This window comes from Salvelinus namaycush, unplaced genomic scaffold (genome assembly GCF_016432855.1).
Source record: "Salvelinus namaycush isolate Seneca unplaced genomic scaffold, SaNama_1.0 Scaffold794, whole genome shotgun sequence".
NCBI classification, from domain to species: domain Eukaryota; kingdom Metazoa; phylum Chordata; class Actinopteri; order Salmoniformes; family Salmonidae; genus Salvelinus; species Salvelinus namaycush.
The window spans coordinates 80,431-99,855 of NW_024061524.1; the positions used below are offsets into that span (position 1 = coordinate 80,431).

The following is a 19,425-nucleotide window of genomic DNA, read 5'->3' on the forward strand; positions in this document are numbered from 1 at the left end:
TTAAGTGTGCCTTTAGAGGCCATGCAATTCAGTACTCATCTATAAAACAAAAGCAATTTCGATCAAAAGAGTCCATATTAACAAAGGAAATTGAAGGACTAACAGTACAGTTAGATAACAATAAAAACGGTACCATAGAGGCACAGAATAAGTTAGAGGAAAAACAAAAAGAAATGGAGGAACTTATTCAAGAAAGATCCAGTGTAATATATTATAAAAATAAAGCGAACTGGATGGAATATGGGGAAAAATGCACCAAATTCTTTTTCAATCTTCAATATAGAAATGCTACCAAAAAAAACGTATTAAAACTTGTTACAAATGATGGAGTCACGCATGATTCATCAAATGATATTTTGAAAGAGGAAGTAAAGTACTTTAAGAATATGTTTTCGTTTCAGGCTCCTCCATCTCCACTAACTGAAACTAATTGTATGGATTTTTTCCCTAATAATAATGTAAAATTAACATCTGTACAGAAAGACTCATGTGAAGGCCTAATTACAGAGGAGGAACTACTTGATGCAATTGGGGCCTTTAAGGATGGGAAAACTCCAGGACTGGATGGCATACCAGTGGAAGTATACAAACATTTTTTTGATATACTCAAAGGACCATTATTAGCTTGTTTTAACCACTCCTATATAAATGATAGATTATCAGACACGCAACAAGAAGGTGTGATATCATTATTACTGAAACAGGACCCAAGTGGTATATATAAAGATCCAGTCCATTTAAAAAATTGGAGACCTCTTACACTTCAGTGTTGTGATGCAAAAATCCTAGCAAAATGCTTGGCGCATAGAATAAAAAAAGTTTTGTCAGATATTATTCATCCTAATCAGACAGGTTTTTTACATGGACGATACATTGGAGATAATATAAGGCAAGTACTGGAAACAATAGAACACTATGAAATATCGGGGACACCAGGCCTGGTTTTCATAGCTGATTTTGAAAAGGCTTTTGATAAAGTACGACTGGAGTTTATATATAAATGCCTAGAATATTTCAATTTTGGGGAATCTCTTATAAAATGGGTAAAAATTATGTATAGTAACCCTAGGTGTAAAATAGTAAATAATGGCTACATCTCAGAAAGTTTTAAACTATCTAGAGGAGTAAAACAAGGTTGCCCACTATCGGCATATCTATTTATTATTGCCATCGAAATGTTAGCTGTTAAAATTAGATCAAACATTAATATTAAGGGATTAGAAATCCAGGGCCTAAAAACTAAGGTGTCATTGTACGCTGATGATTCATGTTTTCTTTTAAAACCACAACTAGAATCTCTCCACAGCCTCTTAGAGGATCTAGATACATTTGCTATCCTCTCTGGATTAAAACCAAATTATGATAAATGTACCATATTACGTATTGGATCACTAAAAAATACACATTTTACATTGCCATGTAGTTTACCAATTAAATGGTCTGACGGAGATGTGGACATACTCGGTATACAAATCCCAAAAGAAAGAAATGATCTCACTCCAATAAATTTTTATAGAAAGTTAGCAAAAATAGATAAGATCTTGCTACCATGGAAAGGAAAATACCTGTCTATTTGTGGGAAAATCACCCTGATTAACTCTTTAATCATATCACAGTTTACCTATTTGCTTATGGTTTTGCCTACACCTAGTGACCTGCTTTTTAAATTATATGAACAAAAAATATTCAATTTTATTTGGAACGGCAAGCCAGATAAAATTAAAAGGGCCTATTTATATAACGAATATGAATTCGGAGGGCAGAAATTATTAAATATTAAAGCATTAGACCTCTCACTAAAGGCATCAGTCATACAAAAGTTATACTTAAATCCAAACTGGTTCTCTAGTAGATTGGTACGAATGTCTCATCCTATGTTCAAGAAGGGCCTTTTTCCCTTTATTCAGATTACACCTGCTCACTTTCGGTTGCTTGAAAAGGAAATCATCTCCAAAATATCTTTATTTTTTTAAACAAGCCTTAGAAAGTTGGTTGCAATTTCAGTTTAATCCACCTGAAAGGACGGAACAAATAGTACAACAAATCTTGTGGTTAAATTCAAATATAGTAATTGATAAAAAAACTGTATTTATCGAAGAAATGTTTAAAAAAGGTATAATTTTTGTGAATGATATCATAAAAAGGACTGGTGGAGTAATGTCACACATGCAGCTAACGCAGACATATGGAAATGTCTGCTCTACCCAAAATTACAACCAATTAATTGCAGCATTACCACAAAAATGGAAGAGGCAGGTGGAAGGGGATAAAAGTAAGGAACTTGTATGTCGGCCTTATATTAAAGAACATAAATGGTTAAAGAAAAGTGTGATAAATAAAAACATATACCAATTTCATTTAAGGACCAAAAAACTTACAGCTGTGCCATATAAATTGCAAAATAGTTGGGAAGAGATTTTCGATGTACCCATTCCATGGCACATGGTGTATGAATTGATACGCAAAACAACGCCGGATTCAAAACTTCGAATTTTTCAATTTAAATTATTGTACAAAATTCTTGCAACTAATAGAATGTTATATATATGGGGGATACAATCTTCCCAGCTCTGTAGATTCTGCTGTGAGGAGGCAGAGTCATTAGACCATTTATTTTGGTATTGTCCGCATGTAGCTCGTTTTTGGTCACAGGTCCAGGAATGGTTGAAGAATTGCAACATTTGCGTAGAACTAACGCTACAGATAGCAATACTGGGGGATTTGAAAAGCCATAGTCAATCAATCAATAATATAATAATTATTTTAGCAAAAATGTTTATTTTTAATTTACAATCTGTGGAAGCTATGAGAATAGGAAGATTCAAATCTTTTGTGAAGCATCACAGCACAGTTGAAAAATATATGGCAAATAAAAATCAGAAATGGATGATGTTGGAAGATAGATGGGAAAGGTTGAGTGGAGCTGAAGGGTGGGACTAATAACAAGATAAACAATGTAGGGCATACGGGATCTGTGAAATGTGTATAGGTGCGGAGCTATTGTGAAATAGCACAGTTACAAGTGGAAATCAAACTGGATGGACAACAGAAATAGAGGAAGGACTAAGAACAAACAAGAGAGAACTATTATAAAGTAGACTGTGTCTGTAAAATGTGTATAAGATGTATAAATTGAAGGTAAAAACAGAAATGTTTATCAGTTTACTCCAATTGGGGGATCGGTGGTAGGGTTTGCGGGGAATAATAATAAAGGTATAATCTTTAAAAAAAAGTATGTATGTCTATGTAGGTATGTGTATGTATATATGTGTATATGTATGCATACGTGAATGGATATATATATTTACCCAAAAAAATATGGGGGATTGGAAATGATGCAGACAATTACATTGGAAGCAACATTCTTTCCGCAATATTTAGCTGATCCACCCCCCCATAAAAAAAATAAAAAAAACACCTCACTTGTCACTGTGTGGTTTTACGGCACTGTCAACGGTCAAGCTATCTCCACTACCATTGTCAAAGTCTTGATTGGCATCCATTTTGTGTACCTGCTGCACCAGGGGGACCGGTTCGACAGTGGGCCCATCTATGTAGTCAGTGTCAAAGTCCTCTAATGCCATGCAAGGAAAAACATCCGCTATCTTGGCATTGCGTCTCACTGTTACTGGCTTTGGTGAGGGATTGATAACTTTGACAGGGACCCAGCCATCGCTCCACAATGTCGCTACTGTTCTCCCCACTAGAATGTTTTTCGGTCTTGAGCGTGCCCTCGTAGGCTCAATAACGACAGCACTGCCCGCAGATACATTTTGAGGCGTACACAACCGGCCCCAGACTAAATGTTCCTGCATGGGCTCCAATGTGACCGCCCGCTTCAGCCTTACCGTGCCCACTCTTTCCGGCACTTCTGTCCCTTTCCATCTCTCTACATTAGCCAGCAGACGGAACAGTTTGTCATCTCCATTGTGTTCAGATGATGACATCTTCTCCCAGAAGTCACCGGTCGTCTTCAGCTCCCTGATGAGGTGTTTTATCACGTTGCTGCCTAGGATGAGCTCATCACGTTGGCCATCCACTACTAGAACAGGGACAGAGACACTGCTGCCATACACAGACAGATTCAATTCACACACACCTACAGGCTTGGTCTTCAACCCCCCGCAGCCAACCAACACCACTTCAGTCGGACTGAGGGAGCCACTCTTGAGCACACCTGCTTTCTCAAGGCGTGGCACCACTGTAGAGCTCAATGTGCATGCCATAGAACCGCTGTCAATCATAGCGCTCACCTCTATAGCATCCCCCAGTAACACACTAGTATAGAAGAGTTCATCGTTGTGGAGCACTCTCTGTGTATTTTGCATAATGACTTTTTCGTTCGACTTGACTTCATCACAAACACTTGAATATATTGACTCTAAATCTACAACACTATCGAATTGGGGCACCTCACAAGGCCCAGCACTTCCCCCCACCCAGTGCGGGCCAGCTAGTTTTCCTGCCGCTGTGTCGTGTTGCTGTTTGATGGAGCGACGGGAGTTACATTCCCGACGTGTGTGCCCAGCTGCATAACAGAGGAAGCATAGGTGGTTAGAATAACAATGATCCATTGTGCTGTGATTCGCATCCCCACACACTTTGCATTGCAAAGGCGGGTTCTCCCTTCTGGGCCTCCTCTGGAAACGGTTATTATAGCCGCCTACAGGTTGCTGAGGCCTCTGCTCCAAGACCCGTTCAAGCATGCCCATCACACGATCCAATGCCTCGGATGAGCCATTTGTGGGCTGCTGCAAGGGGTCCGGGTAGTTTGCAACAGCCGACACTGGCCTACTTACTTCCTGCGTCAGTGTGGTGACCAGTGGGGCCAGCCGCAAGGGACTTGGAGCCTTACACTTCCTCTGGTACTCCTCCAGCCTGCCATGGACCTCCGCAGCCGTCCACTCATGCAATGGTTTGCACATGAATATCAATGACAGCTCTGGGTTCGGACAGTGCTTGATGAACATGACAGTCAGAACACGTGATGGATTGTCTAGCTCCTTGTTCTGCCTCTTCAAACAGTCTTCTGCCACCTCTATGGCTCTGTTCAGTCTGATCCAGTAATCAAATGGAGTCTCACCTTCCACTGGCAACGTAGAATAAACATCAGCTAGGGGCATGTCAGAGTTGATTGTGTCGCTAAAGTGATGCTTCAGAATGTCAAAAACCGGTCTAGGGCCCTGGCTTAAGTCAACTGGGTTACTGCGTAGGCTTACTCTTACCACGTCACGTGCCCGCCCTGTCAGCTTACCCAAAACTTCATCTGACCTCTCCTGCCCACCATAGCCCTTCTTCTGCATGTACACTAACATGGTCTCCTCCCACTCATGCACTGTGCATTCCTCTGAACCATCCCCCCTGAAACACACTGGTTCCCTGACATCATTTTTCACCACTACATTTAGACTAGAGCTGGCCCCAGCCTTGGTACCACCAACATAATCAACCTTCTGTCCCACCCCTACTCCCATAGCCTTTGATTCCAAACAAGAGGCAATATTTTCACCTATGGAGTAACCTATCTGCTTAACAATGCCCGCCAGGAAATCCATAGACACATCCTCCGTCCTAGGATTAGGTGAAACTGGCTCGAATGCACTGAGTTGAGGTAGCTCTAAATCATGTGAAAGGTGCACACTTGCCTGCGTAGTTGGCCTGGCCAGAGGTGTGGAAGTAACTGGAGAAATAGCTGCCCCCCTACCCACTGGCAGTGAAGGGTTAAACATGAAAACTCCCCTACCTCTCCCAAAACTTTCCATTTTTTTAGCTAGTCTAGCAGCACACTTGGTAGTTTACCCCGGTTACCCTGGTAACGCACAACATTTGATTATTGTTTTCAAAAAATGACAAATTCTTATCTACTTTGATTATTATGTTGTGTGAAACGTACGAGAATGCAATAAAGTGACAGCTGAATAGTTAGATACAAATAAATACATGTTTTGATTATGCGTTTCTGTCGTAACCGACTACGTGAATTTCCCAGCATTCCATTCCAACTTCCTTTTCCGCCATTTTTCTTACAGTGAAGGTGAGAATTACAAAAGGCCACTTTTATAAAATCGAAATTTCTATGTTATTAAGTCTACATTTGGCATAATGTAGTATAACTCACTCACACAAACACGAGTCCAGCTCTTTGGCAGATTTTCAGTCTGTTGTCGTGTCTCTGTTCAGTTTTTCACAAATGTTTTTTGGCCTCCTCCACGTCTCCTGATGTACTGGCCTGTCTCCTGGTAGCGCCTCCATGCTCTGGACACTACGCTGACAGACACAGCAAACCTTCTTGCCACAGCTCGCATTGATGTGCCATCCTGGATGAGCTGCACTACCTGAGCCACTTGTGTGGGTTGTAGACTCCCGTCTCATGCTACCACTAGAGTGAAAGCACCGCCAGTATTCAAAAGTGACCAAAACATCAGCCAGGAAGCATAGGAACTGAGAAGTGGTCTGTGGTCACCACCTGCAGAACCACTCCTTTATTGGGGGTGTCTTGCTAATTGCCTATAATTTCCACCTGTTGTCTATTCCATTTGCACAACAGCATGTGGAATTTATTGTCAATCAGTGTTGCTTCCTAAGTGGACAGTTTGATTTCACAGAAGTGTGATTGACTTGGAGTTACATTGTGTTGTTTAAGTGTTCCCTTTATTTTTTTGAGCAGTGTATATAAAAGTATGTGTACACCCCTTCAAATTAGTGGATCTGGCTATTTCAGCCACACCTGCTGCTGACAGGTGAATACAACTGAGCAAACAGCCATGCAATCTCCATAGACAAACGTTGGCAGTAGAATAGCTCACTGAAGAGCTCAGTGACTTTCAACATGGCACCGTCATAGGATGCCACCTTTCCAATAAGTCCATTTGACAAATTTCTGCCCTGCTAGAGCTGCCCCGGTCAACTGTAAATGCTGTTATTGTGAAGTGGAAACGTCTAGGAGCATCAATGGCTCAGCCGCGAAGTGTTAGGCCACACAAGCTCACAGAACGGGACCGCTGAGTGCTGAAGCGCATAGCGTGTAAAAATCATCTGTTGTCAGTTGCAACATTCACTACCAAGTTCTAAATTGCCTCTGGAGGCAATGTCAGCACAATAACTCTCAGTTGGGATCTTCATGAAATGGGTTTCCATGTCCGAGCAGCGGCAAACAAGCCTAAAATCATCATGCGCAATGCCAAGCGTCGGCTGGAGTGGTGTATAGCTCGCTGCCATTGAACTCTGGAGCAGTGGAAACGCGTTCTCTGGAGTGACGTATCTGGATTTGGTGGATGCCAGGAGGACTGCCCCAATGCATAGTGCCAACTGTAAAGTTTGGTGGAGGAGGAATAATGGTCTGGGGCTGTTTTTCATGGTTCGGACTAGGCCCTTTAGTTCCAGTGAAGGGAAATCTTAACGCTACAGCATACAATGACATTCCAGAAGATTCTGTGCTTCCAACTTTGTGGCAACAGTTTGGGAAGGACCTTTCCTTTTTTAGCATGACAGTGCCCCTATGCACAAAGTGAGGTCCATACTGAAATGGTTTGTCGATCGGTGTGGAAGAACTTGACTGGCCTGCATAGAGCCCTGACCTCAACACCATCGAACACCTTTGGGATGAAGTGGAACGCCGACTGCGAGCCAGGCCTAATCACCTAACGTCAGTGCCCGACCTCACTAATGCTCTTGTGGCTGAAGTCCCCGTAGCAATGTTCCAACATCTAGTGGAAAGCCTAACCAGAAGAGTGGAGGCTGTTGTATCAGGTGTCCACATCATTTTGTCATGTAGTGTACCATCAAACACCCACAAACACAGTTGTTGTTTTGTTGCCCTTATCTGTGCAGCATGCTGTTTCCACTGTGCTTACTCAATTAGCAGAATAGTACTCAATGTTCTCTTTATCTTTCTCAGCATTTAACAGTCTCTTTTTATCTTATTTTTCTTGAGTTACATTTTTATTTTAAAAAATCCTTCAATCCACCTTTTGGCTTTACTCTCTTGTCTCTCTCCTTTTATATTTTTGTCCCCCCCCACCCCAGTCTCTTTCCGGGTCTGGGATGTCCATAGATATCGTCCCCACGTGTCTACTGCAGGTACTGCGAACTTGTACGTCTTCTTTTCAACCTCCCTTCGCCGTCTCTTTCTCTTTATTTCCTTATACTTTGGGTGTTAAAGCATGTTGCTAAACACTGGCCCAGGGCCAGTTAGGTGATTGTTAGGGTTTGGCTAGCGCATGTGTGGTGCGCTCTCCCTTGCAAAATGGCTGCCGTGGCATCACCCAGGTGTGAGCTGAGGTGTTTCCCCTGTACAATGTAAAGCACTTTGAGCATAGGTGTATATAAATTCAATCCGTTAGAGATCTACCGATTATTGGAGGACCAAAAATATCCGATACCGATTAATCGGACGATTTTTATATATATATTTGTAATAATGACAATTACAACAATACTGAATGAACACTTTTATTTTAACTTAATATAATACATAAATAAAATCTATTTAGTCTCAAATAATGAAACATGTTCAATTTGGTTTAAATAATGCAAAAACAAGGTGTTGGAGAAGAAAGTAAAAGTGCAATATGTGCCATGTAAAAAAGCTCAAGTTTAAATTCCTTACTCAGAACATGAGAACATATGAAAGCTGGTGGTTCCTTTTAACATGAGTCTTCAATATTCCCAGTTAAGAAGTTTTAGGTTGTAGTAATTATAGGACTATTTCTCTCTCTACCATTTGTATTTCATATACCTTTGACTATTGGATGTTCTAATAGGTACTTTAGTATTGCCAGCCTAATCTCGGGAGTTGATAGGCTTGAAGTCATAAACAGCACAATGCTTGAAACACAGTGAAGAGCTGCTGGCAAACGCAGGAAAGTGCTGTTTGAATGAATGCTTACGAGCGTGCTGCTGCCTACCACCGCTCAGTCAGACTTCTCTATCAAATATCAAATCATAGACTTAATATAATAAACACAGAAATACGAGCCTTTGGTCATTAATATGGTAAAATCCGGAAACTATCATTTTGAAAACAAAACGTTTATTCTTTCAGTGAAATACGAAACCGTTCCATATTTTATCTAACAGGTGGCATCCCTAAGTCTAAATATTGCTGTTACATTGCATAATTATGTACATTTCTGGCAAATTAATTACGGTCTTTGTTAGGAAGAAATGGTCTTCACACAGTTCGCAACGAGCCAGGCGGCCCAAACTGCTGCATATACCCTGACTCTGCTTGCACAGAACGCAAGAGAAGTGACACAATTTCCTTCGTTAAAATACATTCATGTTAGCAGGCAATATTCACTAAATATGCAGGTTTAAAAAAATATATACTTGTGTATTGATTTTAAGAAAGGCATTGATGTTTATGTTTAGGTACACATTGGTGCAACGACAGTGCTTTTTTCGCTAATGCGCTTGTTAAATCATCACCCGTTTGGTGAAGTAGGCTATGATTTGATGATAAATTAACATGCACCGCATTGATTATATGCAACGCAGGACAAGCTAGTAATATCATCAACCATGTGTAGATAACTAGTGATTATGTTAAGATTGATTGTTTTTTATAAGATAAGTTTAATGCTAGCTAGCAACTTACCTAGGCTCCTTGCTGCACTCGCGTAACAAGTGGTCAGCCTGCCACGCAGTCTCCTCGTGGAGTGCAATGTAATCGGCCACAATCGGCGTCCAAAAATGCCGATTACCGATTGTTATGAAAACTTGAAATTGCCCCTAATTAATCGGTCAACCTCTACAATCCATGAATATTATTGTTATTCTAAGCTAACTCTAAGGAGCACTCTACCTACCTGCAGCCAGAGAGCCTGCTCTATGCCCATAGTCCACCCTCTCTTATGTAACAGTTGCCCATCTTTGCGCTAAAAGATAGGTCTGTAAACACCAAACAGTCGAGTGATGTTTACAGGCCTTTACCCTCCCCCATTACATCTCTGGTGTCAAAGGAGGGGTGAGACCGGAGTATTGTTGAGGGAACTGTATATGCATGAATGGTGTTTTCGTCTTGACTCAAATTACATGAACTCTCTCTCTCTCCCTCTCTTTGTTTGCTCTCCGCTCGGACTCGACTGGCCACTCAGCAGGGCGAGGATCGCTCCTCCTCCCTGTCTCCCACAGGTAAGACACCAGTCACACTATTCCTCCATTTCCCTCTACGGTTACATCACGGCTGCCATACACTGCTCGGTGCAGCTTGTCCTACTGGCTTCCAGGGAAACCAGATTATAAATGGATGTGAACTTGAGCGGCTTCCAACACACTCCTCTCTCTCCTTACTAATTTATGTATTCCAAATTGACCACTACCCCCTAGACGTTCCTGTGGATCTGAAATAATTTTACTATTCACTCTGCCGCTCTCCCACCTGCTCACATCCTGTTCTGCTTGCAGCCCTCCAATCACCTTCTTACCCCGGCCCTGTTGCCCCGCCCTCCTGCCAGGGGCCCGCCCAGCGGCCAGACAGCTTCTTGTTTCGCCTCAGCCAGAAGGAAGAGCAGAGGAGAGGTATGTCACCGGATCACAACCTCTGGATCTTGCTGCATGGCCTTGGGAGCTTTCAGAAGAGTGTTGGTACCTCTTGAGCGTGCAATGCGCATGTCACAATTGAGTGTCGTATGTGACATTGTTCTGGTAACTGTGTCTGGGCTGATAGACATGTCTGGATGGGATCCTGCAAAGTCACTGAGCAACACTGTAGATAGTTGATCAAAATAGAAGGGGGGCAGTGGGGAATAATTTTCAACATGGACAGATTTCTATGTTTTAAATGGGGGAGGGGAAATTGTCGGCTTTTTGACTTGTACGTATGATGTATGATGTTCAGCTCTGTTGGTTTTCTGATCCCATCTGTTACTTTGAGTGCTGTCTGACTATAGGTCACAGCCTGTCTGTTGCTGTAGAGTTCCGTCTGTCTGTCTGCTGTAGAGTTCCGCCTGTCTGTTGCTGTAGAGTTCCGCCTGTATGTTGCTGTAGAGTTCCGTCTGTCTGTCTGCTGTAGAGTTCCGCCTGTCTGTCTGCTGTAGAGTTCCGCCAGTCTGTCTGCTGTAGAGTTCCGCCAGTCTGTCTGCTGTAGAGTTCCGCCAGTCTGTCTGCTGTAGAGTTCCGCCAGTCTGTCTGCTGTAGAGTTCTGCCAGTCTGTCTGCTGTAGAGTTCCGCCAGTCTGTCTGCTGTAGAGTTCCGCCAGTCTGTCTGCTGTAGAGTTCCGCCAGTCTGTCTGCTGTAGAGTTCCGCCAGTCTGTCTGCTGTAGAGTTCCGCCAGTCTGTCTGCTGTAGAGTTCCGCCAGTCTGTCTGCTGTAGAGTTCCGCCAGTCTGTCTGCTGTAGAGTTCCGCCAGTCTGTCTGCTGTAGAGTTCCGCCAGTCTGTCTGCTGTGGAGCTCCGCCTGTCTGCTGTAGAGTTCCGCCTGTCTGCTGTAGAGTTCTCTAGAGTTCCGCCTGTCTGTCGGCTGTAGAGTTCCGTCTATCTACTGTAGTTTGTCTTCTGCATTGTTTGCCAGGCGTCTGATCATGCCATTGTATCTGTAGAGAGCTGGACTTCACCCTCTTCAGAATAAATGATTAGCACCCATTCTGCTTTCACCAGCTTTTGATCTTGTATGTGTATGTTTGAGCCTGTCTGGTTCTGCCTTCCCCCCCAGGTGATGGTGCCGCCCCCAGGCCGGAGCCTGAAGAGGTGACCCCTACCCAGCCTCAAGGCCCCATGGGAGAGGAGGCTGCTCTGGTGGAGCAACTGCGGAAGGTGAACAACACCCGACAAACAGATTCTCCCGCCTTTTGACCAAGCCATTAGGGCCTGGAGTTTCTACTGGGTTCCTTGGCCCATATACATAAAGCATTTCAGAGAAGTGCTGAAATAGAATCAGTCTTTCCTTTCAGATCATAATTAGATGGACACGGGATCTGATCCTAGAACATCACTATTACTCTAAGATGCTTTATGAGCCCAGGTCAGATCACAAAGTCAGGAAAAACTCCTGGCCCTACTTGTGCTAATCCCCCTGAAATTGTGTCCTGCTCTATTTTGTAGAACATAGAGTCGCGTCTGAAAGTGTCCTTGCCCAGCGACCTGGGAGCAGCACTGACCGACGGGGTCGTCCTCTGCCATCTGGCAAATCATGTGCGGCCACGATCCGTACCCAGCATCCATGTGCCCTCCCCTGCTGTGGTGAGTGTTTGTGTGTGCACTTTATGCGTGTGCTGTGCGTGCATACCATACGTGCATTAGTGAGATGCCAGTTTTAGGATGAATTTAGTCAGTCAGGAACACTACACTTCAAGCATATCAATACAACAATGCTCCTTTTTACTTTGCCATACATTTGCATTTGGGTTATGATCAGACACTGTATATGTCCCAAATAGCACCCTATTCCCTACATAGTGCACTACTGTGACCGTAGGCCCTGGTCAAAAGTAGTGCACTATACAGGTAATAGGGTGCCATTTGAGACAAGCCGATGTCGTTGTGCTTATCGTTGTCTCTGTCCATCAAGCCCAAACTGACGATGGCCAAGTGTCGGCGGAACGTGGAGAACTTTCTGGAGGCGTGTCGCAGGATCGGGGTTCCACAGGTAAGACCTTCACACTAGTTGAATAAAGGACTGGTATACAACTCACTAGTCCTCATGCTAAAACGTCTGTGTGTTTGTGATGGGTTAGAAAAAGCATGTGATACAAGAGAACCTGTACTGACGGACTGTTCTTCAGATTTTAATTTGCTAGCAGCAGACGGTGATCTCGCCAATTTAGTTAAATACCTAAAGGCTACTTTCAGTGCAGGTTTTTCTCTTCTGTCATAAGATTTCTTCCCTCTACTACGCTGCTTGTTGTATCAACACTAACGTTTAGCCTAGTTCTCTGTCCCTGCTCTTTTTATCAGTTGACTCCAGCTAACTCAACTGGCAACCTGCAGAGCTTTTGTAAACTTGACTTGGAGAGCCGCTTGCCTGTTACTAACAGTAACTTTCTCTTTCTGCTCCTCCGCTCTTCTTCCTTTTAACCGTAACACTTCCCCCTCAAACTCATCTTCCATCTGTCCGTCCAAACACACAACTCCCCTATCTATGTAATTGTATCCTTTGCCTGCCCATTCTCTCCCCTGCTTCATCTCCCATGGGACAGGAGAGGCTGTGCACAGTGGAGGAGGTTCTGGATGGCCGGGGAGGCTGTGTTTACGGGACGCTGGGGGTCCTGCTTTCCATGGCTCCTCCCCCCCTCCTAATGCCTTCTCCCCCGGCCCAGCTGGCAGGCTTCGCCCTCTTCTATCTGTCCACCATGTCTGTGCTGTGTGCCCTGTACTGCAACCTGGTGCCCCACCTCTGAACTGTCTGTCTGGACCACACAACCCCTTCCTCACCTTACCCAACTGGCTCTCCACCACTCGTACACACACATGCGCGCTCACACACCACTCGCACTCCTACGCGCTTCTCATTTCATATTGCGCCGACTCCCATCACCACAGCGGTATCCATTCAGACGCAGCAGAACTCGACAAGGGAAAAACGCAAGAATGAGAGTGGACCTCTCTGTCCCACTCTACCATAACAAAGAGGAGCGCTCGCCACTGCCTGGTTTGCCATCCACTGAAAAGGGAACAACTCCATATGCCAAAAGCCATATAGTAGGTTTTATCTTTTGTTGTTCCAGTTGTTTGTTGGGGAAGGTTACTTGCTTCCACTCAAGGAGTGGCGAGGTGGACCTTCAATGCTCCCTCGTTACCCTTCTGTGATGTACTGGCACTGCCCCCATTGAGAGAGACAGCGAGACCCGGAGGTTGCTATGTTGTCAATGAGCTGTTTGCTACTGTACCTACCTACTGAACCTCCTTCTGTGCCTTAAGTTTGTCCGCCTGCCGACGTGTGTGCGTGTGTTTTTTAGATGGAACCTTCCCACCCGAAAGCGCTTCCATTGCACAGATAACATCAAAGTAGGAGTGCTTGTCATATGTAGCCTACGTGCTTCCTCCTCCCCGACTGCCTCTGAGAAGAAACAACCACGAGTAATCTGACCATTCAACGCCCTATCGCTTCTCTTCTTTCCTGACTCGAACACGGCTTCGCCTTAGCTGCAAAGTCAGTCGGACGTTTTTGCCTAATCAAGAAGAGAGCAGGTAGCCGAGGGTAATTTGTAAGCCTTTGAGTCCTTGCTGACGCACAATCAAGTATCCTACAGGCACCTTTTTCTCCTTGACTGTCTGTGATCGAGCCCCCCTCTGTCCTAACGCTCATTTTGTGGCTCCGGGGTGATGTTACCCCTAGGTACAGATCTAGGATCTGCTTCCCCAATCCTAACCTTAGTGGAACTGAAATGCTCAAATCAACCTACATTTTACATGTCGACATTAGGTAACGTTGTTGAACGTGATGTTATGAAAATGCTTTTAAAACATATGATAGGTTTTGGAGCACCTAGCACAAGCTTGGAAAGATGTGGCCACAGCCATATTGAAAGAAAAAGCCTTGGGAATGGTAGAGCGTCTGCACCGAACTGTACGCATGGCTTTTTGTTCAAGAAGTGAATAAACGAAAAGAGATGAGATGGAACAACAATAAAACAATAACAATCATGTTAACAAGCCTGTATTGTCCTGTCAAAAAATCCACTTGCATAAGTTTTGAGCTTAGTCAGATGTAGGCTATATAATTGTAATTTTCACATGGGCAGGGGCATCGGATCTACTGTTTCCCGACATTAGTAAGGAGCTAAATACATGACGTCCACAATAGCAAAGCAGTTAGCTAGCATTGAATAAACTTGTATAGTCCTGTCAATAACCCAATTGCACATGTTTCTGTGTTCATTCAGCGAGCAAGGTCTAGCTGTGTTAAACATTACAGTAGTTTAGACGGGCATCGATCGTACTGTTAGCCGAAGTTAGCCATCAAGCTAGCTAAGAGCAAAAAGCTTACCAAACCGCATGGTAGTGCCCACAATAATAGTCACTTTTGTAGGCACATGGTGTACACTATGCATAAAACAGTATTCAATATGGTTTGCAGTGAGGGACTTCAGATGTGCCAAACCTAAGCGAGGCTAGCTGGGCTAGAAACAGCTGACTAGTAAAACAAGTATTCAGTTAATGCAAGCTAACGTTAGCTACAGACATGTAGGTTGTTAAATGTCCACTCCTATTAAATCAATTGCAGCTAGTAGTCAGACTTACCACACGATGCTGCCAGTATCCATAGTAAAATTCTGCACTGTCGCAAGCTGTTCTGATAACATCGCTAGCTAACTAACAAAATATCCATCAATGATAGCTGAGCTTGGAGTGGTTTTGGTCTTACTACCTAGCTATGATAGCCCAACTTGCACAAGTTCATTTTTTATTTAACTATGTAAGTCAGTTAAGAACAAGTTCTTATTTACAATGACTGCCTACCAAGAGGCAAAATACCTCCTGTGAGAATGGGGGATAAAAAATTATAATGTAGGACAAAACACACATGACGACGAAAGAGACAACTACACAACATGACAGAAACACATGACAGCACAACATAGTAGCAACACATCATGACAACATCGCCACATGGTAGCAGCACAAACATGGTAGATAACAATAGATCGTGTTAAGCAACCACAAGTGTCAGTAAGAGTGTCCATGATTGAGTCTTTGAATGTTGAGATTGAGATAAAACTGTCCAGTTTGAGTGTTTGTTGCAGCTCGTTTCCAGTCGCTAGCTGCAGCGAACTGAAAAGACGAGCGGCCCAGGGATGTGTGTAATTTGGGGACCTTTAACAGAATAGGACTGGCAGAACGGGTGGAGTATGTGGAAGATGAGTGTTGCAGTAGGCATCTCAGATAGGGGGAGTGATGCCTAAGAGGGTTTTATAAATAAGCATCAACCAGTGGGTCTTGCACTGTGTATACTGAGATGGGAGTATAGAGTGCAAGGATGTGTCCTATAAGGAGCATTGGTGGCAAATCTGATGGCCGAATGGTAAAGCACATCTAGCCACTCGAGAGCACCCTTACCTGCTGATCTATAAATGACGTCTTTGTAATGTAGCATGGGTAGGATGGTGATCTGAATTAAGGTTAGTTTGGCTGCTGGGGTGAAAGAGGAGCGATTACAATAGAAAAAAACAACTCTAGATTTTACCTTAGCCTGCAGCTTGGATATGTGCTGAGAGAATGACAGTGTACTGTCTAGCCATACTCCCAAATACAATTTATAGACATGTCTGGAAGCCACTCAAGTTCACACGGCACGCAGTAGTCAATGAGGCAATTTTCTAATGTTTTTTTTTGTACTGGTTTAAGGGTTTGAACTTGCTTCTTTATCACATTTGGTTATCAAAAGCCCTTTTAACTTACTACAATGTTTCACTTTGTCTTTAACCTTTAGTAGGTAAAATGCTAAACTGACCCAAGATCAGTGTAGGGGCAACTTCACTCTACCCCCATTTTGTGTCTCTGGTGTGTGATGAATGTGTTTAACACTAGCCTGGTTCCAGATGCGTTTGTGCGGGTAAGATGGCACAAACAGATCTGGGACCAGTCTATGTAGGCACAAGCTGTGGTAACAATCAGCCCCAGGATATGGCAGGACTACAGTGCCTTCCGAAAGTTTTCACACCCCTTAACTTTTTCCACATTTTGTCACAAAAACTTATTGATTTCAGCGTTAAATTTTTAATTAAAAACATAATTCCACTTTAACATTATGGGGTATTGTGTGTGTTCCAACAAAATGTGGAAAAAGTCAAGAGGTGTGAATACTTTCTGAAGGCACTGTATATCGCAATGAGTGCTCTTATACCGTTCTATACGAAGACAAAGCACATATTTTGTGAGACAGAGTGAATCTGTGGTTTGTTCCAAATAGGACCCTATTCTTTATAGTGCACTACTTTTAATCAGATTCCTATGTGCCCCCTGGTTAGAAGTAGTGCACTCAATAGGGAATAGGGTGCCATTCGGGGGACGCAGGCTGTGTGTGTAGTTTGTTGTTGGTCTATGCTGAATGACAAGGAGTAATGTCTCCTCTGGCTCTGAAGAGCGGTGTGTATGTTCTCTCTGTCAGTGGTCTGTTTGCTTCCAGTGTGTGTAACCACGTGTCTATCTCTCCTGTGTCTTCTGTTGTTGACCTTTCAACTCTTTCCCAGAGCTCCTCCTTTCACAATAAAATGAACCAAATATTTGGTGTGACTTCCTTCCTCTTTGCCGCCTGTCTTCTCTCCTCGCTACTTCTGCTTGTGTTCAGCTTGTTCTCTCTCTCTCCTGCTCCCTCCATATTTGCTCCTGTGGGATATGTTGTTCAGTGGGTGTCTCAGTTCACAAGTCCCTACTTATTGTAACCCTGTGCCTGTGTTTGCACACCTGCTCCCTGCTCCGCTTCCATGCTCTCCTAAAGGTCATGCCGTTTGGATCCCATTCACCTCCTTTTCCATCTTATGTTGAGTTTGTCTTTCCATTTGTGTTGATTTCTGTTATCTTTTGGTAGTTTGTTATTATTTACCCATCCATTGACATACCCTTTTTTGTTCTCCCGTTTTCCCTCCTCCCTTTGTTGTCTGTGTGCGTGTGCTCTTCATCTGGCCTCAGACCCAGCTGTGCCTGCCCCTCCACATCCTGGAGGAGAGAGGGCTCCCCCTGGTGGCCGGGACGGTACGTGCGCTCCTGGAGCTGGCCCCGCCCAAATACACAACCTCCCCTGCCACCACCACTAACCCTCTGGCCATGTAGGGCAGCAGAGTTCCACACTCACTCATGGATGGACAGATACAGGACCCACCCTCTCGCTCTCCGAATGTACGTTATATGGCTTTCCCTCTCGACCACCCCCCACTTCCCCTCAACCCTAGACCCCCCCCCCCCCCCTCAACCATACAGGGTCACCCAGCCTTCCCAGACAGGTCTTCCCCAATGAAGAGAGAAGAGGGAGCACGAGTACGTCAAAGAAAGGGATGACTGTCTCTTCCTCTTGTGTCCTCACACAGACTGCTTACGACTTGCAGCCTCTAAAGACTGACGGACGAACAGATGGACAACCGAGATTGTCCCAGACAAACAGTCAGTTGGACGGCGAGTAAGAGTGGTTTTTTATTTTCTATTATTAGTCATTTGACTTCTCTCTCCATCCTCCTCTTATCTATGTTCAGTAGGGGTTGTTTTATTTTCTATTATTATTTCATCTTATTTTTCATATTCCTTTTACTTTCACATGTTAGATCCTTGCATGTCAGAGGGGTTGGGTGGGTGTATGGGGAAGGGTTAGGAGACTAGGAAGTTGTCAGTTGCATAAGTAACCTTTTAAGGTCATGTGCTACAAAGAGCAACAATAACGGTGGTGGTCTGTCATCATGGGAACATTGATGCTGCCAACACTTAAAATGGCTGTTATTAAATGAACCCGTCTTTTTTTGTTTTGTTATTGTGGTCAAATCACGAGCTGGCTGAATCAAAAACCGATGCTGGATTAGAGAGAGAGAGGGCGCTGCGGGAATCTACGCTTTATACTTTCTCAAAATGTGTACAAAACATTACGAACACCTTCCTAATATTCAGTTGCACCCCCAGAACAGCCTCAATTCGTCAGGGCCTAGACTCTACAAGGTGTCGAAAGCATTCTACAGGGATGCTGGCCCATGATGACTCCAATGCTTCCCACAGTTGTCAAGTTGGCTGGATGTCCTTTGGGTGGTGAACCTTTCTTGATACACACTGGAAACTGTAGAGTGTAAAAAAAACAGCAGAGTTGCAGTTCTTGACACAAACCGGTGAGCCTGGCATCTACTACCATACCCCGTTCAAAGGCACTTAAATATCTTCTTGCCCATTCACCCTCTGAATGGCACACATACACAATCCATATCTCAATTGTCTCAAGTCTAAAAACTCCTTCTTTAACCTGTCTCCTCCCCTTCATCTACACTGATTTGAAGTGGATTTAATAAAGGATCAGCTTTCACCTGGTCAGTCGGTCATGGAAAAGGAGGTTTTCTTAATGTTTTGTACCCTCAGGGTCATTATACAGAAGTGGTGCAAACTGGGACAAAAAAAAAATCGCATTTGTATCCTATTTTTCCCCAACTTTCAGCACACGTCTTCCAACATATTTCAGGTGGACATATATACTACTCACACACTTTGTTTGTATTGCATATTTGAAATATTTATCTGAATTTACCTTACACCCCCCCCCCCCAAAAAAAAGTGTTATTAGAAAACACAGTGAAAAAGTTGCAATAAAGGAAGAACCATGCACAATAGTGATTATTTTGATTAACCTTCCATTATAGATTCATTGGAGAAATATTTTGCAAACCAAATTGACAAAATAACAGGCGTTTCGGTGGCAAGGGTGTCAATCATAGACATAAATGGAGGACTCCGATAGATATAACTCGTTTCAGTATAGACATTACCATTGAGGGCTTCCACTATTTAAAAGTAGTCAACT

The 19,425-nt window shown here is 43.6% G+C and overlaps 1 protein-coding gene across 1 annotated transcript; it reads left to right on the plus strand.

Annotated features, from left to right (window-relative positions):
* Nucleotides 1-9,707: 9,707 nt before the first annotated feature.
* LOC120042867 (DISP complex protein LRCH3-like) lies at nt 9,708-17,837 on the plus strand. Its single transcript, XM_038987650.1, has 6 exons — nt 9,708-10,134; nt 10,408-10,521; nt 11,653-11,753; nt 12,042-12,179; nt 12,508-12,585; nt 17,568-17,837. The coding sequence occupies exons 3-6, from the start codon at nt 11,715-11,717 to the stop codon at nt 17,706-17,708; spliced, it is 396 nt and encodes a 131-aa protein (XP_038843578.1). The 5' UTR covers nt 9,708-10,134; nt 10,408-10,521; nt 11,653-11,714; the 3' UTR covers nt 17,709-17,837.
* Nucleotides 17,838-19,425: the final 1,588 nt, after the last annotated feature.

Bases quoted from the DNA above. Each gene is read 5' to 3' on its own strand.
- LOC120042867 (XM_038987650.1), top strand. From the start codon at position 11,715: ATGGGAGAGGAGGCTGCTCTGGTGGAGCAACTGCGGAAG. The intron at 11,754-12,041 runs GTGAACAACACC...TCTATTTTGTAG, and splicing joins TGGTGGAGCAACTGCGGAAG to AACATAGAGTCGCGTCTGAA. The intron at 12,180-12,507 runs GTGAGTGTTTGT...CTGTCCATCAAG, and splicing joins ATGTGCCCTCCCCTGCTGTG to CCCAAACTGACGATGGCCAA.